The sequence below is a fragment of the Rhinolophus ferrumequinum genome, chromosome 18, assembly GCF_004115265.2.
Source record: "Rhinolophus ferrumequinum isolate MPI-CBG mRhiFer1 chromosome 18, mRhiFer1_v1.p, whole genome shotgun sequence".
Classification (NCBI taxonomy): Eukaryota; Metazoa; Chordata; class Mammalia; order Chiroptera; family Rhinolophidae; genus Rhinolophus; species Rhinolophus ferrumequinum.
Window position 1 is genome coordinate 19,005,024 of NC_046301.1, and position 22,333 is coordinate 19,027,356.

General features: G+C 41.6%; 1 protein-coding gene across 10 annotated transcripts in view; it reads right to left on the reverse strand.

The window, feature by feature from the left end:
• Nucleotides 1-22,333, reverse strand: part of ZNF827 (zinc finger protein 827) — a 154,064-nt gene that overhangs the window by 42,784 nt on the left and 88,947 nt on the right. For all 10 annotated transcript variants that reach the window (XM_033134371.1, XM_033134378.1, XM_033134370.1 and 7 more), the window contains one exon: nt 8,695-8,798. In XM_033134371.1, the coding sequence (XP_032990262.1) occupies nt 8,695-8,798 (104 nt within the window). The remainder of the gene's footprint in view (nt 1-8,694; nt 8,799-22,333) is intronic.

The following is a 22,333-nucleotide window of genomic DNA, read 5'->3' on the forward strand; positions in this document are numbered from 1 at the left end:
TTTATGCCTGAGAACTTCAGTATTACTTGTGAAAATCAGTAGATTTTTCTGTGTGGTAGACCAGAGTGTTGAGGAATTGATTCTCCTGTAACCGGAGACTGACTGCATAGATATCCTAGTTCTCTGTTACCCCTGGAGAGGAAACACTGAGGTGTGTGTCCTCCATCACTTCCCAGAGTTCCCAGGGAACTTAATCTCCAGTTTTCCCCAGTAGGTTACCTGTGTGATAACGTTCCCTTTACTGGCTGCCTTCTTTTCCCTGGCTCGCTTCGCGTATTTTCTGATCTCACTTCCTAAAAAGCTACTTGTCTTAGGACCTGCTTCATGGGAACCCAAACAAATGGTGTCCAGTCTTAATGGTTTGTGTCATGGTGGGTGAAGGTGAAGGTACTATACACTACGACCAAAAAAAAAAAAAACAGGCTAGAGAGGAGGGTTTCATTAATGAATTTTGGAGGGAAGGTACGGGGACAATGGGAGGGGGTAGAAATGATATGTTAAGTTTGGGACCTGTTGAATTTAAAGAGTCGAGGGACCTGTGTGTGGGATGTCTCAGTAGCACACCAGCGGACAGTGCGGTGCACCTCACATCACTAAGCAAATGCCGACTGCCGTACTTTAGTGCTCCCGGGTAGCATCTTCCTTTTCTGGATGCTAAACGGAGAACGGAAGGATAAGTACTTTGCTAAAGGAAACACACTGCACAGGGAGAACAGCCAAAAAGTGAAGCCCCTGCCTGTCAGTCCAGTCACTACATCAAGAAAGGGTGACGTGGGGGGTGTCTTTCTTACCAGGGAGAGGCACCCGTTTGGCCTACAAGTGGTAATAGAGATGGATCTGTCTGAATGAAAATAGATGGGCTAGTTTGCAAGTGGAATGACTTTTTTTCTACCTTGGTTGCTGCCCTGAAAAGAAATAAACACAAAGAAGAAGCTGCATGGAATGAGAATAGGTATTTTTGATAAGCACAGGAATGGAGGAACATACTGTATATACAGAAAAGGCCTTATTGATCGAAGGAGCCAGTCCCAAACTGGAGCCAGGTCACTCCATGGCCGTCTGCAAACAAACACTCGGCGTCGTCCAGGACACATACTCAAGAATTTGGCCTTTTATAGCACTATTCATTCTCAAGCCATCTCAACAGTCTGTGCAAAAGTAACAACACAACCACAGGCACTGCTGAGACCTTATACGTGGCGTGTGGAAAAGTTTACGCAAGCACATACATATTTTCTCTGCTCACAAGGAGATACCAGGACAGGCCTGAAGTGGCCAGAGCCTTAGGGGGGAACCTGCACCTGAAAAACAAAGTCCTCAAACTGGGTTTTTCAAAGGGCTTTTGGATGTTACCATTCCCCACAAAGTACAAAGATGAAAGTGTTGATTATCTTCAATACCAAGTGACTCAACCCCTGTGCCATCTGGGTGGAGATAAGGAGGCTTGGCCAAAAAAAACCACACTTTTTTTCTCTGTCTTTGTGGCTTTCTATAGAGAGCTCAGATGCTGCACCTAAACCGGGTATAAATCTCTCCTTTGGAAAGGTTGCCACCCTTAAAAAAGCAGTGTGCCTGCACTTCAGTGTGTGAATCCCACAACTGTTGGTCTGCAGAGACCCGGTGAGTTATATTTTTCAGGACAAACTTGGACACAAAACGGGCAGTGCTAAATGCAAGGCCTTTCTCTACAGAGAGTTCTGAACGGTCTCAGTCGCTCCCCTTTGGAATTCGCCTACACTCTACGACCAAAGTAGGCTGGTGAGGGACAGAGAGGCCTCGTTGTGAGCATGTCATTTTTAGCCTCAGATAACAGCATCTGGACTGGGGAAATCCGTGGCAATGAAAACTTCTCCCTCTAGTAAACAGCTGGACAGGCTATAGCTCATCTACTGCAAGTCCATCAAAGAAATGCTGCAAGCAGTGTGGAATAGCTTCTCAATGTGAAACACAACAGGTATCAGATATATCGACCTATATGTCATTTAGTTCAGGGCAATAAGTTCATGCCACCTGTGGAAATGTTCCTGCAAATGGAAGGACCGCTGTCATCATCATGACTGTTGTGGTCTCGGAAGTGAACATGCACGGCGCTCGATGTGGAGGTGACTGCTTAGCATCTAAACCCATCCCACCTATTTGTGAATAAGCCAATCAGCCCTAACAAATACAGAAATACTGACATAAGTACACAGCTCGATGAATTCTCACAAAATTACATATACGTGTAGTCTGCAGCCAGATAAAGAAATGGAATGTCCCAGCTTCCTCGAAGCCCTTCTTGGACCCCTTTCTAGTCATTACCACCACCAAAACCGTGTGTTTTGAGAATTACTTGCGTTGCTTTGTCTGTTCCCCAAGTCTTAGTGGGGATGGTAGAATTTCAGCGGTAAAGACCCAGACTAGACTCGGATTTCCCCCTGTACCAGCATATAGTTTGGGCCCTACCGAGACAATAAAAGAACCTGGGCTGAAGTTATAGTAGCATTACAGATGGCAGAGTTTTTGAAAAAGAAGGGATATGGAAGAAGTGTGGCGATCTTCTAGTCTCTTTCTAATGGGAACTGAGGTAGGACTAAACCTGGGTTTTCCAGATTCCCAGCCTAGAACTTTTTCTTCTGCAATGCTGACCAGATTGTCACTAACTTCTTATTTCACCAAGAGATTTTTACACAGTTTCATGACTATTTCTATGGCCCAAACAATCCATTAAAGGTTACTGAAAAGGAACATTAACTGTTTAACTTTCTTAACTGAAAGAAACTTTGCAAGTGACTATGATTACCAGATGTCAAAGTATTAAAGGAAGAAAGAAAAGACAGAAAAGGAAGAGGACAAAATTAGAATGATATTAATAAATAGTACATTCTTATCTTGTAAATTCTTTGAAACACCTTAAAGACACACTTTTTATTCCTAACTAGAAGAAGGCATTCTCTTGTGTTCCCAGTTACCATGTACAGATGTAAAAGATGGACAGTGAAGAAAGCTGGTAGGAAAAAACTGGAATCACTTGAAATATGGTGTTGGAGGACAGGTGTACGGATACCTGGACCGCCAGAAAGACGAACAAGTAGGTCCTAGAGCAAATTAAGCCTGAAACATTGCTGGAGGCAAAAATGGCAACACTAAAGCTGTCTTACTTCAGGCACATCATGAGAAGGAAGGGTTCTTTGGGGAAAAAGAATAATGCTGGGAAAACAGAAGGCAGCAGGAAAAGAGGCAGACCAAAGGTGAGATGGATTGACTCCATGAAAGAAGCCACAGGCAGGAGTCCACAGAGCAGAGCAGGGCTGCTGAGGACAGGACACTGGGGATGTCACTCCTTCACAGGGTTGCCAGGAGTTGGAGCCAACTCAACGGCATCTTACATACACACACAAAAAGGCATCCCATCGGTAATACTTCACATGCCAATTGTGGGTATGTGTGGGTTGACACTGGGGAGATGTGCTCTGTTGCTCACTGCTGGTGACACATCATCTGACTTAGAGGGCAGCATGACAGGGCAAGAAGACAAGATGAATTATGCAGTTCACTCACAAACTGTATGACTTTGAACACGTGATTAAATCTCTGCAAAAGGTATAAACTTCCAGTTAAAAGACAAATAAATCCCGGGGATCCAGTACACAGTCTGGTGACTACAGTTAACAATACTGTACTGTATATTTGAAAGTTGTTCAGAGAATAGATCTTAAAGGTTCTCATCACAAGAAAAAACATTATAACTGTGTGAGGTGGTGCATGTTAAGTAAACTTATTGTGGTGATCATTTTGCCACATATGTAGTAAGTCATTATAAACATTAAATGAATACAATGCTATATGTCAATTATAACTCAGTAAGACTAGGAAAAAAGTTATTAAATGTTTCTGAACCTCCATTTAGTCATCTGTTAAGTTGAGCGTCATTCTTATGTCCCAATGAGTTGCTTTCAGAATTAAAGAAAGTGACACAGGTCCGATGCCTAACAATTTAGAAGATCCTTGATAACTATTAGCTTCCTTCTCTGTACAGAATGAATCTGTTTCATCAAAAAGGAGCTTACATTACAAAATGATAAACACCAACGACACCCCACGTTCTGTTGTTTATCTGTGACTTAGTCTGAATTTAAAAGGAATCTGCTGTGTTTGAAAAAGGATTGAAGAAAACACGATTGTAATCCAGGACAGCTTTGCATGTCTCTCTCTTGAGGTATGAGTTGGGAAGTCTTAACATGAAAATGTGACATGTCCATCTTTTAAGCCAGCTCTCTGAAAGAGGTCATTCATGTCTGGCTAATAGTATGGCAAGCTGGGTTAGTTACAGGTGGCATCTAATGTAAGGCATTATGTATTTAGATTTCAGAAAAGTGTGACATGGTACTACTTATATTAGATTGACGGGCAGAACAGAGAGGAAAATGGATCAAGAATTGGCCTGGGGACAAGGCAGGCCATCCTAAACCAGCCTTTTTATTTAAGCTCAGATCCTGATCGGCCTATTGGGTCCTGAAAGGAACTAAATTTTCCCCTTGTCCTATGCTGCTTGTTTGTATGTCATGAACAATAACTACAAAAAGAGTTTTTCGTTTCTTTTCTTTTTTTAAAGAAGTTAGCAAACAATGAGGGTAGGGATTTACAAATATAATTGCTGATATGTTTTACATTGTCTAACACTAAGCTCCGTCTGAAACAACACAGAGAAGTGTCGACGATTCCAAACACTGTGAAAGAACTCCACGGAGACCCACATTTTCCTTCACACCCGCTCCGGTTGTGTTTTTGTTTTTTAGCTTAACACAGAGCAAACAGACTGTGACTTCAAATATCACAATAAAACAGAAGCAAAGCTCCCATTGTTTAAAAGCAGTGCCGAGATATAAATTCTCTTCCTAGCCTTTGCTACGGAAAGACGATAGGAAACGTAAATAGTAGCTACAGGTACAATGGGGATGAGTCCGCTCTTCACACAGAAGAGCTCTTGACGCCCTTTTCCCTGAAAGACACCGGACCTCACATCTCTGCTCTATTAATATAAATCCTTCACGAAGTGAGAAAGCTATAAATTAGACAAAGCACGTGACATTATACACACTCAGTAATTCTTTCTCCCCCACAACAGGGAAGTTCTTTTCCTTCTTTTGTAAAATCATCACCAGCAACACCACCACCCAGGGTGCCCTCAGTCATCTATTCGCAGCTTTAAAGATATTTTGTCCCCACGTCCCTCCAGCAGAAGGTGACAGCAGCTTTTAACTCATCGTTTTATGAAGGATTCCTGGTGTTACCTCTGTCTCAGACATTCACAGCAAGTAAAAACATGAGGTCTCGGCTCATGAGCATTCTTTGGTTCTCAGGAAAGTCAGTCTAGAAATAGTGGCAACGGCGGAGGCCAGGAGGCGGTGGAGCTCTGTGTTTATTCTGTGTCTCTGGGACGGTGGCAGCTGTGTGTCTCAGAGACCATCTGCCAAAGGCAAATGCCTAGTTAACTGTGCTATTCTCGATCTGTTCACAGTCCACCGTCCTACCCATCGCCCCCCACTTAGCTGTCCCCCGCGCTGCGGTCTCATTCCCTGCAGGCCTGCCACACAATCACCCACACTGGCAGTAAATGAGCCCCTCGTGGCGTGCGCCTCCCTGCCCCATGGCTCACCCCAAAAGTGTTTGGAAGAGAGTTTCATCCCATTGAGAGAAGGGATAGAAATATATATATATATACATATACTGTTGGATTAATGCTATGCATTTGCAGCATTTGTGAGCGATTTCTTAGATTAGAACCAGGCAAGTGAAACCTCATTCATTATGGTCTCTACTAATTGGGAGTCTGAGAATTCTCCCGGCTGCCATTTAACTTTTGCATTATCTGTGGAAAAAAGAAATATGCAAAGTATATAAAGAATTGAAATAATATTTTAATGGTAACGTTTAAACCACGCGACAGACTATTTCTAAGGACTCTGAGGCTTTTATTTATATACTAACCACAAATTATTTTCTGCCTAGTTACTAAAGCCAGCTGTCTGCTTTTTGGCTTCTATCATTCCCTAACTCAGCCTGCTCATGGGAAAGCTAACCAGCCTCCCAAACCAGGCAACGAGCCCTTTCTCTGCCTCTCCTATCCCCTCCTCCTTTTCTCTCGAACCCAGGCCTCATTCCTAATGCTGTCCCAGCACTAGGACGTCCCCACTGGACTCTTCTTTCTTGTCACATTTTCTCCAACGATTCAGCAATCTGCTGCCCACTTGGTCTCCTGAAATTTTCTATAGGAATCCATGACTCTTACACTGCACAACCTTTAAGATCCTCAACTGTAGCTTCAGTTTCCTTGCTACCAGCACAGCATTTAAGCAGAGTACTAGAATAAACGTAGGGCCACCATATCTGAGACCCCTGGGGCCTGATGTATTTTGGGATTCATACTTTTTCTGATTCCACAATGACAATATGGTGCATCACACACATGTTATGCATCGTTCCAGTGGGCCTTCACAGTCAAGTACATTGATAGTTCTGCAATAAAATGTATGAATTTCACCCTTGGCGTAATACATAAAGGCTATAAATCGCCTTTGTGTCACCAAGTAACTTATTCAGAACCTTGTGGTTTTTGGATTTCAGAATTGTGGGTAAGGGATGGGGGAGCTATAGTAAGTATATAGTGGCCACTTATCACGGTCCAGACTTGAAAAAAATATTTACTTGAAAAGTCTCCATACTTCAATCTTTTGTTAATTCAGACTGGTTTTCTCCACAATTAGTCCAAATTACTGAGGCTTTCTTTACAAAATTAGTCTTCAGATTATGAAAAATCTGTGACCACAAGGTTGTCCTTATCATTTTTAATTTTTCTAATTTTAACGCTATTTCTAAAGTATTTTCACCTTGCTTATTTTTTTAAAAGTCCCTTTTTAATTGTCTATTTTAGCAAAATGTAAATACAGTCACTTTGCTCTTCTTCTGCTTACAGAAAGGCTTTTGGAAGTACAGAGATTGGTTCTCCCTCAGAATGGTGGATTTACATTTTAAAAATTCCAGTTCTGCTGACTCCCCTCATCAAATAAAAGTTAACTTTTAAAAGTGAGTTTATCTAATTTGTAATATCTACCAAGCAGATCACAGAAACCCCTCTGCGCTCAGTTAAACATATACTGATATCATTCTTTGAGGTCAAGTTGTAACTTGACCAATAAACCATTCTTAAAATATAGCCAAGCCAAACATTAAGCCAGCAATGCAGGGCTTGTATATACATCATAGGATGCTGGCTGGATGGGTCACAGCACTCAGACTTGCAATTCCTAGGCAGTTATTTTGACATTAGAAAGTCACAATCCATCAACTTAACAGCAGGGCAATAATTTGGGGACTTGGAAGACGGCTATTCAAAATGACACTGTGGGAAGTAAATAGTAGTTCAAATAGCCCCTGTTTGAGAATGAAGACATCAACTAAGCAGAATTTCTTTACACCTCTAGAACCAGGCATTATGTAATGTGTTTTTTGTGTAAGCATGTTATTTATGGTGTTTGAATTCAAAAACCGCTGCAAAGCTAAAAAGCATGCAGGTACCTGGACTCTGGAGATGAGAACAAATGGATCTGCCACCACAAGGACAACAAAGAGTTGCCTTTTCCCAACTGTTACAAACCCCTTCCAATGACTTGTGATACCCAAGCAAACATTTCCTAAGATGCTACTTGGCTCTTTCTGAATTGCACAATACTCAGATCTCCAGCTGTCTGTGACACCATGCTCCTCGGGGTATGGAGGACATTTGGACTTTATTCTTGCAGGGGTTCCCAGCCAACAATCCTGCAGGGAACCCCTCCTGCACATGCATGGAGCCTTGGTCCTCCCACCGCTCTCCTGAACAAACGAATGGGTATGGAGACCACCGAGAACTACTGAATTTCTCTCAGTGGCTGGGAATGAAGGTAACCACAGCAGGAAGTTTCCTGGCTGCTGGATTGGTGTCGGGGTGGGGGTAGCGGGTGAGTAGGGCGGATGGACTATAGTTCAGTGGTTCTCAAATATCCTCATTTCATAACTCTGACAACACACACACAAACCCTGAGGGACGGCCATGCTGTTGATAAGGGGACAGCAAGTACATCTTTCTTTTTACTCTGGAAAGGAGAAACGAGAAAGGAAGAGTGGATAAGAAATTACGTACTGTTGCTGAAATGGCAAAAAAGAGCATCAGATGGATATATGAAGATACTGAAATCTGAATGGCAAGATTGTCTTAAGGAGCTGTGTTACTCCATGGAATCCAAAGTGGTCTTTGTAGCAGCCCACACCCCACCAGGGTCCTGACCTGCCCTGATGGCGATTAGTGTTCTGGCCACTGCCCTCCCCTACCTTGATGGCTGCCTGCCTAAAATACTGACAACGTGAAAAGCAAGTGAAAAGTTATTTTCAGGTTATACTTCGCTATTTCAAAGAAAAACCAATTCACTATACAAATGAAACAGGTAAACAACAATTAGCTCCTAAAGCAAAGATGGAATGTTTCTAACTGTCTGCATTTTCTTTTAATAAACTTTGGTGGCTGTTTAAATTGAGTTTCTCCCTCTTTTTAGAAAGCTAGCTTCATATGAATAATAACATCAACCCATGCGCTGAGAGTATCTGAAAATTTACACATTTCAGAAAAGGAATTCTTAAGCTATCAATAGTAGAAGCAAAGCCAACATGTTTCCATACCTGGAGCTGATATTCTTCCGTGAAGCACAGATTCACCGGGCAGCAGCTCTTTTGAACTGGAGGTGAATGGTGATTGTCTAAATGTATCTTCTGAAAAGAAAGGGCTGGGGATGGGGGAGGAGGAGTGAAGTTTAGTAAATTAAAGTTATTTAAAGGACTCAGAGCATCTGGCCACACACACACACACACACACACACACACACACATTGAATAAGGTTGTTTTTTTTTTAATGGTGTTTAGAGACTATTAAGAAGATTGTATTTAAAATGGAGACAGAGAAACTATATTACATCAGACAAGTACCATCTCCATATTCTGCCTACTGGTTTTATATTTAAGGTGAATACATGAAATATCACCTTTGAAAGACGATTAAACCCAGTCAGGACAGCTGAGCAGTAAATTTTACTCTTGTGCTATATGTTCTGTGAGTGTGACCAAATGAAGACTAATCATCTGGGTCAGAATCAGAAAAGTCTGTTCAAGGTTCTTCCCAGAGTGGTGATAGATTTGTCCTTGCTCACCCACATTCTGTCACCTGATCCCTCGGGGACCAATAGCACACCTCAGAAGGGCAGATGGCGGAAGTCAGGGACCATTGCACTGAAGGAGACATCTCACTGGTCCCCACAGAAACTGAAGCTGCATCCTAGAATTGTCTTGGTTTGCAAGGAGTTAAAGCCAGCTAACGGGGAAGCCAGAAAGGACACTGGGTGCACCTTCGTTTTCCATGAGACTGAGACTCTGACTTGAGCGATTCTCCCCTAGTGACTCAGCTGGAACTAGAACCAGGGACACCAGACGCCGAGCCAGGGTCTCTGCTAATACCACAGCCACAGTGAACACAAAGGCTTTGGATGCTTTTAATCAGAGGGTTTTAACCCAGTCATACCATCCATATTCCATGCCTTAAAGTAAACTATAAATAAGTATTACGATCACATGTGAGAACGCTGGAATATCCAGCAGCATTCAACCTGGAGAACGGAAAGGCCTACTTACAACAGGGAAAATTAAATTGAGGGAACTGGGTACACAGGTAGTGGACAGTTCATAGGGGGCAGTAATGCAACCCAGAGAAAAGAAAAGCAGGAGGCCACCACCCCCTGGAGGCTGGAGAGACAAAAAGAGGAAAATGGAGCCCGGGGCCTGTGGCCACCTGGTGGGAGCTGGAGTCACAGAGCTGATCCAGCTGCTGCAGGAGATGGAGAGGGAGAGGGAGAAACACCTTAGCTCTTCCTTAAGACCCATCCCCATTTCCCCCTCAGGGCCTCTGATTGGTTGAACCCTCTCTGAAGCCAGAGAAACACAGCCTGTAGGGATCAGGCCCCTACAGAACTGCAGATCATATGCTTTCACTCATATGGGATATAAAACTGAAAGCAACAAATGAGCAAGAGAAATAAACAAACACAAACTCAAAGACACAAATGACAGTATGGTGTTCACCAGAGGGAAAGAGGAGTGGGGGAGGGCAGAAGAAGGTAAAGGGGGTCAAAAATATAGTGACGGAAGGAGATCTGGCTTTGAGTAGTAGACACACAAGGCAATACACGTATGAGGTAGTATAGAATTGTACACTTGAAACCTGTATAATTTTATTAACCAAGGTCAATCCGATAAGTTTAATAAAATTAACAAAAAACAACAAAACCCCACAAATCAGGGGAAGGAAAAGATCTGAGGGCACACAAGCCTAGAACTTCCATGACTGGTGTTGCTTTTCTAAACATGCCACAAGCCTATGGTTACTATTATTAAATATTATAAAGGAAATACGAAGGTAAATGGAAGACATCCATAAATATTTTTTTAAAGTAAAACATACATTAATAAACAACATAGGTTTACATGACCATTAGGCTAGATTTAATGCTTTTTAGTTATGTCTTAAACATAAAACAATGTAAATAGGCTTAAGAAAATGAACTGGCTATAGGACAGCAGGAGTGGGGAGACGTGCCATTTTATGCCTAGTATCTCATAACCTGCAAGTGATACAAAACACTAGAAAGGACAAGGCAATGTAGCATGGTGTCTGTGACTGTGGGAGCTGGCACAAAGAGTTAACTTCTCTGAGCCTTCATTTCTTGTCTATAAAAGGGATGATAACAGTAACCACACTTCACAGACGAGCTGTGAAGATTGAATAAGACAGTCCACGGAATACGCATATGCCTGGCAAACAGTGAGTGCTCAATAAATGTGAGCTATATAGTTTTTTAATTTGTATCTCTGTCTAGCCCAAAAGGGAACATGAATTAATCAACCTATCCTCACAGGTTGATAAAAAGTGTAGTTTCCCTGTATAAAATGAGTGAAGAAAAGATTGCTCTGAGTTTCAAAGGTCAATTGACTGTTGGGGGTGATTAGATTAATCTCAGAATCAAAAAACTTTTAAGGAAGTGGAGACCTTGGAGGATTACTGGTCAAACCCAGACAGTAAGATTTCTCGATTCCCACCTCCTTAGCTCTGATGCTTCTATATAAGGTGACAGTGATATCCTCCTGTCTGAGTGGCCAGTTTATCATGGGTTGGCCCCTGGGCGCAGGGTAAGGGGCAGCAATGGGCCTGCATTTTATTGTGACTCTGGCTATAGCAATTACCTTGAAATCTGAGAGTTCAGGATAGCCCGAAGAACTGTTTGGTCTGAAATGTGGGCACTTCCTTTTGGGGACACCAAGTGTCCCAAGAGGGGCCCCTACAGGGTATCTGAAAATACCACCCTTCTTACTACAGAGAAACATGTGTACTGCCCTCATTCCCTCAGTTTTACAGTAACTATTTATTGAATGCTTATGAAGTGCCAGGGCCTGGGAACATAATGGTCAGCAAGACTGACTACTGTTGCAAATCTTAGGGAGTGCAGAGACCTGTGTGGGTACGTGGAAGGGAACTGCCACTATGACCAGTGCTGTGGAAGAGAGGCTCCATGTTATTGTGGGGGGTCTGGCCTGGCCAGGAAGCTCAGGAAGGACTTTCCTGCAGAAGCCACAACGGAACTGAGACTTGAATGGAGAGGAGGGTTGTGAGGTCCCAAGGGGCCGGAGAAAGTGTCCCCTGCACAGGGAGAGAACAGAGTCTGCAGAGCTGGAAGCAGGCCCATTAAGAGGGAGGTGGGCCTGGCGTGGCAGGCGGGCACACTGCGTGCAGGGATCACGGCTTTGTCTTCACACTACTGGGAAGCCCTGCCTGCCGTGTTTTGAGTAAGGGGGGGTGTACAGAATAGGATTTCAGTTCCAGGAAGCTCTGCTTGGGGGGTGCAGGGGCGCTGGCAGAAGACAAGGCAGGCGGCCAGAGGAGCAGATCATATTGGACACGGTGACACTAGTGGCCAATGTTACTAACAGGCATCAACACACAGACTGAAAAATAGTTGAAAAGATCAGGCAGGTGAAGAGCACAGGTAAATGGGCTAGCTCTGCCTCTTCACATGTTCTCTTCAACAGCGAAGATTTCCACTGATGTGAGGAATGAACCCCTATTATCACCCATCCGCTCAGAAGAAATTGAGTCGAAAGGGAGACAATCACTTAGGGGAACAACATTCCAAATAATTTTCTACCCTGGATGCTAGCTTTGTCTTGTATAGAAAAGAAAAGGCTTCTTCTGAGGGAGCAGAAATTCGAAGGGGGTCACGCTGAATACTAAAAGTGCACAAAAGGACCGTGATATTACAGGGCAAAACAAATCAGTGGAGAAATGTTCACCAGTCAAGGCAGCATAAGCCTGCTGGAAGGTCTTACCTATAAAGAGAAGGTATTAGCTGAACAGAGCAACAGTCTCAAACATGCCACTGCAACACTCGACATTCGTACCCAGCCATGACGGAACGTGGGGAGTGCAGTGGGTTATGCAGAGTTTGGACTTAGAAGGATCTGAGCTTGAATCCCATATGGGTCCCTGAAGAGTTAAGTGACCTTTGTCAAATCCACAACCTCGCTAGCCTGGAAAAGAGGTTTAACGATACCACCTTCACAGGTGATGTAAGGGTTAAAGAAGGTACTTCACGTTCAGGTTCTTAGGACACAGTACATGCTCAGTGAAAAACAGTAACTGACACATGTATCACTTACTAAATGTCTGGCCCTGTTCTAAGGTACTCTGTGTGTATTAACGTCTCTTAATCTTCACAAGGATTCTATGGCATAGCTACCATTATTATTACACAGAGAAGTCATTGCCCAGGCCCATGGGGCCAGGATTTGAATCCAGGCTGGCTGGCATCCCAGACTGCACTCTTACCCACTAAGCTACACTACCTTCTGTGTGGTCTCTTAACATCTACGCAACTCGTGGATAACACAGAACCACCAGTCCTTCTTGGAACAGGTAGAACAAAAGAGATGGAGGAAGCAGGCATGAAGGGCCATGGGAGAAGTCATTGAGTATGCAGGAGCCTAGGTAACTGAAGGAAGACTTTTGCAGTTAAGGAATAGAGCAAGTGAAAAGGATTTCAGTCTTTACTTTTCTCTAGAAGTGAAGAAACGCCCCACTTTTCTGATACTTCTACAACACGGGGAACGGGTCACTTTGCAGTCCTCACCCCTGTCCACGGTCTGTACCCACTGCTTCCTGGGGCAAGCCCGGATGAAGAGGAAAGGCACAGATAGGAAGCTCATGGTGGCACTAACTACACAGCCATCTGTGTATTAATCTTTTGGCCGCCTAGCCTGACATCCATGTTTCAGGAAGAGGAGAACGAGAGGCAACCAAACTTGGAACATTCCCCCTGTGGCATGTGCTTGCTTTAATGGGATTACATCTCCACTATTATTAGTCATGTTTCACTCTCTGCCTGTGTTCTGAGGACAGAGGACACCGCTCTTATAACTTAGTGCTAGCGAGCAATGTAATTTTTAGTGTTGAGATGATATTCCTCAAGCTCCTTTTCTGCTCCCGGGCCTCACCGTGTTTGTAAAGTGCAGAAGGCCACCCACCCTCAGGGATGCCCAGCTTAGCCTAGGTGGACAAAGTTGGCTCCTCATTCGGGCTGCAGGGACCACCGGGGTGGGAGAGAGCGACGTTCGTTTCATCCAGACACAGGATGAACTGGGTCTGCATCTTCCCAGGGAGGAAAACAATACATGAAATACAGGTTTTACGATGTAGTCAATTCTGAAGCACCTTTGTGCTGTCCTTCAGCTGGTAACTAAGACAATTACCAATTCTTCCAGAAAAGGGGCTGGTTTGTAAACGTTGCAAGGATCCCACTTCCTAACTCTTCAGCTACTTGAACTTGAGTCATTTCACTATGAAAAAGCCTCTCCATCAGGAAGTGAGCAAAAAAACTGGAAAAAGACAAAAACTGTTAAAACAATTATTTCTGATTAACATTTTTGGTTTAAAAGTTGGTAGAGGAGCAGGTTGAAACTAACAGCTAACGGGGAGAGGATTGTTTGCTACTGAACAAAATCACCATATACCACAACAGGTTCCCTTAGGCCTGCACAGTAACAGCCTACCTGAAAGACTTAGCTCATTTGTATAAATATTTATTCAATAAATATTCAGAAGTTGCATCTGGAAGCTGTAGAATTAGGACTGGCCAACACCCCATTACTTTTCCTGCCTTTTGTTACTTAGTAAGGACAAAACTTTTTTCTATTCAAGTTTCTTTTCTGGATAAAAATGAAATGGATGTTGAATGTGTATTTTTATTCCCCCCTACCCCATAGAAAATCTAAGGGTTAAAATGTGACAGGCTCCACTGTCACTGTAACTGGACAATTCCAGGCATGAGACAGCCTGTAGGGTCAACAGCACGAAGCTGCAAAAAGAAAAGATTTACAATAAATAATAAAACAGTCTATAAAAGATTATGGCTCTAAATAGTGATACATTTTGCTAAGTGCCAATTGTGGCACAAATATCTCCACCTTTCACATCTGAGTGCCAACGGGGAGCTGTGCTGCATCCAGAAACGAAGCCCCATCTACTTAAAAACACCCCTCCCCATGTTCCACTGAAACCAAACATTACGGGAATTCTCAGCTTGATGGCAACAGCAAAACACAACAGAAAGGAAAAGAAGGTGGATACAGTATGTAAGAGAAAGCTAAGGAAAAAAAAATTAGTAATGACAGTAATTTTCAAAGAGCAAACAAAGAGATTTTTTTCCTTCTAAAAGACAATAATAATATTAACTCATAGGACCAAACTTCAGGATGGCAAATCGAAAGATCAAACATAGAAAAAAAAAAAGATTTTGCTCCATAATGAGTTTTTCACTCAGAACATGTAAGGATCTATGTATTTTAGGATGGAATGAAATTCTTTTAAATTTAAGAGTTTCCAGCAAATCATCCTGAAGTGATATTTTGACTGCAACAGACACATGGACAAAATTTTCTTTAATGAATTAAAAAAAAAGATGGGGTATTTTAAGTAAAAGTACTTGAGTATCCATCCAGCTCTGTATCATACAACATAACAGGGCTTCCAGATTTTTTCCCCAAGAGCTGGGTAAAATTTGTTCAAAATAGTTTGGGTTAATTTTTATTATGCTTTGTTTTCTTTTAAGGAAATTTTAAGACGAAATTATCTGACAGATATTTCTAAGAAGCTGTAGGTAGCAGAAGGAGAGCCAGCAGCCCCATTCTGGGGTGGCAAAGTTCTGTGGGAGCCAACGTTTGCTTTCTCTAGCTGCTCTCTGCTCACCAGCAGACCTCAGCCTCTGGACCACCTAGATGGTTGTTTATCCCTCATGGTAAGGGGTCCTCCTCAAGCTCTACTTCACCCCAGCTATGACATCAGAGCCCTGAAATACTAGTTTTCTGTACTGATATGTCATGTTATTTTTAAAGAACTGAAATTCCATATATTTCTTTAAAACCCTTGTACTGGTATTTTTAAAACTCTGACCTCTGAATCACTTAGACCTTGAGACATACCCAAGAGTGACACACTGCATAACATTTAAAAATGAACAGGAAGCCTGAGTTGAAAACAACAATCTCCCATGCCTCCCAAAGCCTCAAGAAGAGATGGGCAATTGGCCAAAGTTATTCCAAGAATAAATGGTACTCTAGTTCAAAGACTCTCTGAATATGTGGAACATGGCTGTGACAGATTGAAATGGATACAGGTAATCTCCATATGGAATCTCCACATCCATATAATGAAACTAAAGGAAATGACAACAAACTGGAAATGTTTTCTTTGAGCAAAACCTAGACCTTAATAACAATAACAGAATAGAGGCCTTGCCAAAAAATGAAAGTTTTGTTGTTTTTTTAAAGTCTTTCGAACGTATCAAATAAACAAGATGGGATTATTCGAAGGTAAGAAATAAGGGAAATATTTGGAGTAGTTATAACTGCCTTCTCAATATTTCCTCAAATACTTTTAAGGTCAGATGAAACTTTCTAAGAAGGTGAAAAAGCCTGCATGTAAATATGCTCAGAACTCAACAGCAAAAACGTTGCCATACTTTATTTTCAGATATTTCACTTTTGAAAAAGACCAAATAACATGATTTCATTTTCAGCCTAATTTTCACGATTAATGCAATTTTCTTCATTTTTTTAGGGTAGTGTTTATTTTTTCTCAAATATTAGTGTCCTTGATTAATTTATTTGCTAATAGTTTATAATAGAATACATGCTCAGTATTTTTTAAATGTTTACATATCTATATATTTTGTAACATATTTATCAATGATTGTATTTGAAATAGATTAAAAACTTCATTCCACAGATTTTTGTAAAAGAGTTTTGAGCACTTAAAAAAATCTCAGTAAGGTCATTTTGCTCTGGTAAAGCAATCTCTAAATGTCACCTTGGACTGTACGTGGTCCTAATTTCCACCTTGGGCCCTCAATTTCATTTTGGATGAGAGATAGTGTAGCTGCATTTCTTTCAAAATGGGCCTAGATATTAACATTTTTGGTATAACAGTCAATGCCCGTTTTCCTACCAGCATTCTTGTAGTCGGTTAAAAAGGAAATCTATAGTGAAAGAAAACACAAGTTTAGTGGTGCTCGTGAACACTGTCCTTCCCTTTTCAATACCACAGAAACGAGAACCCCTATTCATGAATGATTTTATTTACTTATTTTAATGAAAGAACCCTGGATGGCAAGTCAGGAGGCATGGGGGTGGAGAAGAGTGCTCAAGATTGAAAATGATTCGGCATCTCTGACCTGAAGTCAACCCTGACCATCCAAAACATTAAATTCCATATTGAAGCTTAAAAGGGACATAACAGAGAAGACCTCCAAATGGGCCAGGTCTGGAAATCCAGTTACCGATCATGTTGGGTAGACACATTTTCAACGAAAGAAGACTGCAGTGAATGAAAGTTAATTAATCGCTATACATGGTCAAGCGGTAGCTGGGTATTTATCTAGACACTGAGGCTGGTACTGCAGATTTAGTGGGTTTCTAAATGGTGCTAGTGGTAGATGGAGAATCAAGGTCACTCCATCATTCTACTACCCCTACAGATACCAGTTTCTTCTTTAATGTTGACTGACAAGAAAGCTAAGATGTGTTTCCTTCTACTCCTAGTCCATGGACATAGCTTGTGTACTTTGTTGATGCAGATCAAATAGAATCTGCTCACCAATTAAAAACCAGTGAAATGTGTTGTTAATTTTGTAGGGAGTGCAATGGTATTGTAGAAAATATTGTCATTTTTCAGAGATATATATCAAAGAACCTGGGAATGAATGCTATGATGTCCGGGATGTGATTTAAAATATAGGGGACAAAAGGATTGGTGACGTAAGCATAGCAAATGTTTGTTCAATCTGGGTGACGGGGATATGCTGATTTGTTACATTATCCCTTCTACTTTGTTTTGAAATTTTACATAGTAAAAAAAACATCAATAGCAACAAACAAAATGTTCAACCCAAATAAACCACCAAACAGAATAACAAATGACAATAAAAGAAAATATACAAAAGAACAAATATAAATGCTCCCTCATGAACAAAATACTTGATATCACTAGGAATCAATAAATGAAAAGGTTTTGACTATAAGATATAATTTTTAACCTCCCAATTGGTAAAAAAAAAATTTTAACGGTAAAGCAGAGATCTTTGAAATATTCTCTCTTTAATTAGTTTATGGTAGAATTGTAGGTTCAACCTTTTTGAAAGTCATTTAGACAATCAATAGCAAAAGCCTGAAAACTGTGAATGCTTTTTTGAGTCAATTTATCCCAGGATCATTTATGTTAGCAACAACTTGGGAAAACAAAACCCTTCATATCTAATAACAGGAGACTGATTAAATATATTATGACACATGCAAACATTGAATACTAATGCAAACATAAGAAGAATAATATTGAGCTATGTTTATTGACATGGAAAGAAGTTCTTAAAATATTGCTAGGTGAAAACAGAAGGGTACAAAACTGTATATATAGTAGTATCCAATTTTTATACGAATATATATGTATAAATTGAGCCAGGATATACACCACCAACTTGGCAGTGGTTGTCTATGGGTAGCAGGACTGATTATAAATGATTATTTTTTCTTCTTTATGCTGTCCTATATTCTACGGAAATAAAAGTGTTTTTTAAACTATAAAAAGATTAAGTTTTACAGTTTAAGATCCTTTATTTTTATTTTTAAAGAGACTTTTAGTCTTGTAAAGAGTAAAGCTGAGGGATGATGTATTTTAAGGCAGTTGTAAAAGACACAGGCGGCGACAACTGTATCTAAATTATGATTCCACCAGTATCACTGAAGTTCAGGTACAAAAGGCTGAAAGCCGTAGAAGGAAGAGGCTGTTTAAAATATTGCAGGAGAACAATAGCACATCTAAGGAAGAAATATATATTGGTAATGTTTTTTATTTTCTCCTCTGAAAAGTACAAATGCCTTCTATTTAGGGTTGTCTCAGAGGCGGGCCAACCCCTACAACCCAACACCAAGTTTTCAGGAACAATTCCTGTTGAGGAAGGCTGGAGCATTCATCCACTGTGGAGCCAGGAAACTTCTCAGGACAAGGCGCACAATGGCAGGCCTTGTCGGGGGTTGCTGCAGCCGGGAGGCCAGACCCAGAGAGCCAGAGCCAACCACAGGCCACGGAAGTGAACCTGCACGTCCGGATCCGAGAAATGTCAGCCTGTGGAGGGACCGGGATCTCCCGCAGGAATCTGACTTTCTACATAAACAAGGTCAGCGGGCCCTCTGCAGAGGTGAGCAGAGAACAGATGAGCTGTCTTCTCTGCAGAGATGCAGGACTCTGTCCTGTGGAAGCTGGAGGTAGTAACACCAGAGAGATGTGGATGCCCCCTGGCCCGCTGCATCAGCCAAAAGGACTTTTCACCCCTCAACAGAGGTCAACCCTTGACTATTTGATATCTTTCTAGTAATAACCATGGAGACACTCTGGAGAGCAAATTCCAGATAAAAAGCACAGGAGTGAAGCCTGCACCTAAGCCACCTTTTGGCCATGTCACTCACCTCTGCATAACCTGTCAAAAGTGACTAGGAGAGAATATAGGTTTTGGGTGTCTACTTACAGAGACCTACAAATTTACACTTTGTTCCTGACTGTTCTGAGTTATACAAACAAGACGGGGTACTGTCGCAACCCTGGAGAAACAAAGGTGGGAGAGCCCATGGAAAATGAAAAAAAGAAAGTCACAGCCCTCTTCAGATCCTGAAAAGGAGATTTTAAACATGCCTCTTCACATAACACAACACTAAACAGTTCTGGAAGCATACTGTTTCACCTAGAACAGTTCAATATAGATGTCACAGGTGGGAGAAGAAATGGCAGAGGCTGATACCTATGGGACAACGCAGTATAGCAATAGATAAAAGCACTGAGAAAGGTACGGTAAAATAAAAAAGGAAAAAACCCTCAAATGGCAGCAGTGCACAAAGTAGTTTCAGGCTACGTGTATTTTTTTTTTTAAATGATCCATTATTTTTCAAGATTAGCTTAATTCCTTTGAAAAAACGAAAACTCGAAGATAAGTTGAAAAGCATGTGTTGCCAATGAAAAGAGTTTCAAGTGAACATTTGTGTCAGGGCAGCTACAGACAGTGGTGCAGGCTGTGCACTGTACAAAGGTACCACATTCCGGGGGGTGTACTTAGCATCACAGACATCAAAGATGTACTTACTTATTATGACCGTATTCCAGTAGATGGCAGTGTCTTGAGGAAGGGTGTTTTTTAAAAATTTACTATAGCCCACCAACAGCTTTGACGTCACCAAAAAAGCATTCACTGAGTGTCCTTACTGAAGGCACTCCATGAAACTAGTAGTAATTTTCATTTTTTAGAAATAGAATTCTCCGTGCATTTAATCTTAAAGTCATAAAATATAGAGTAAAGACAATGTAGAGAGAGCTCCTCAAAAATCACCAATTTCATCTGCTCTGTTTCCTGTGTATTTTCTTAATTGCTTCTGTCTACTCCAGAGTTCTTTGTATATAATCTTTTACTTTTTAAGGTAATGGAGCACTGTTCTCTTAGGTCTTTCAAAAAACGAAAAGGGAAAATTGCACAAATTAAGGCTGCACATCATACTTTTATAAATTTGTGCAATTTCTATTACTGAATCATAAATATTTAAGGACATACATCCAAACCATCACACCGGAAAACTCTACATTGAACACTTCCAGGTACCTATGTCCTTCAGTAAACACTGTAAGTGCTGTTATCTAAATCATAGAATAATAGCCCACATTTCAATTTCTGAAAATTGGGCAAATTAAATGTTGGTCGGCACAGCATGATGTGAATCTACCTTTCTCTGATTTTCCCACTTTCGCTTTTTGTGTAGTAATGCAGAAAAGGACAATTCAGGTAAACACTTCCTTGCTTTTGGAATAAAGCAAGCCAGGGGTGAGAAGTTTTTCTTATAAGCCTGCAATCTTATATCCCCATGGACACTGCATTATTAATGGGGAAAAGAGAACAAATAACCAAGAGAGGGTTCCTGGCAGCCATTGTTTGAAGTTCATGGTGTTACACAACATTGAGCATGTCCAATTCACCTGCCAGGAGCTATCTGATTCTTCCTCTAGGGTTCCATTTTCCTATTTTGATCTTATCCAGCATCTGGCTGGGTGATGGTCCATGTCAGAAGATGGAGATCTTCTTTTTATTCCATTAAACTTTGGGATCTGGTTATGATACCATAGCTCATATATTTTCATCTACAAATGATCAAGTTAGCTGGTTATCTGTTCCCTGTAGAACCTAGGCTTGTGCTGGGAAAGGAAATAGAAAAATCAGGATTTTATTAGTCACCTAAGTGTTCAGTCCTCTGTTCTCCTGGGGCTGACTGGACTGTCTCCTTGTCTCATTTGTCAGGTGGAATGGCATTAAGAACACTCAGTCCACACACCACCTCAAAGGGGACGCACAGCCTTCTTTACACTTAGATTGAATTTTCTGGACTCTAAGGTTAAACAGGCAAAAGGACGGCTGTTTTAGTGTTTACAGTGAAGTTCCACCTAAAGGACTGATTGGACGAAGGTGCCCGAGGAGGCAGAAGGAACGGGTGAGGTCAGGGCATTGGTGAGCAGGACCACATGATCCAATCATTCTAGCTGCTAAGTAGATTGATTTTTCTGCCTGGCTACAAGGTGTGCTTTGGTGATTGTTTTTCTCCTTTACTTTTGGGAAGATGATCCTATTTTAAGTAGCAGAGTATAAGTCCTTAGGATTTTTTTTTTAAATGGCATTTTTCAAATCGGTTGTTAAAATGTCTGGGATTTGCTTCAAAATAATTTAGAGGGAGGGAGGGGAAACAAAAGGAGGGGAGAGATGACATGAAACAACTGAGTTGTGAATTGTTCAAACTGGGTGATGGCTACATTCTCGACTTTGGAAATTTTCCATTGTAAGAGTTTTAAAAAAAAATGAGGCGGAGAACCAATGATCCAGAAACTTGCTAGTTATTAGTTTCAACCTTTAGCTTCACCTAAACCTCTTTTTAAACATTGCTAACAAGGAATGCTGTCTAACATCATTTTCTCTCTCCATACCACCCCACCTTCTAATAGAGCTATTAACAAACAGGATTGCCCATGGGTAGCTAGGACCAGGCAGGGTTTGAGGAGGAGGGAGGGCAATCATCGGCCCGCGTGGGATGGACAGTTAACTACACACATCCACAGGCTTCATGCTCTCTTGGTTCCCAGGCAGAGAAATCAGCACCCCCATGTCTCATTGCTAAGCACACATTGAAATGCCAAGCTAACAAGTATTTCATCCTGGGTTGCTTACACTTTTCCTTCGTTCTTGTGGCTGCAATGAGAGTCAAGATCAATGATAAACAACTGGGGGTTTATAAAAGGGAGAGAATCAGCTTCTTTCTTCAGTCCTGCATGTCTCTGCTCTCCCCTCGTCCCCCTGGATGTCAGACCCTATGGGCAGCAGATCTCACTGCCTGGAGGAGCTCATGCATCCATCGGCATTTCGAACAGTTGATCTGAATACTCCGCTGCGGCCATCATCCCATGGCTGCCCTTCACAATTAAACTATCTTAAATGTACCTAGCAACTCACAAACAGAAGATTCTGAACTTGATCCCAATCATGAGCCATTGTTTTGGACAGCCCGCTGCTTCTAGGAAATCAAACACGAGAAGTCTGATAACTAACCAAACATCCCACTAAGTACTTACAAATCTGAAGATACGGAAAT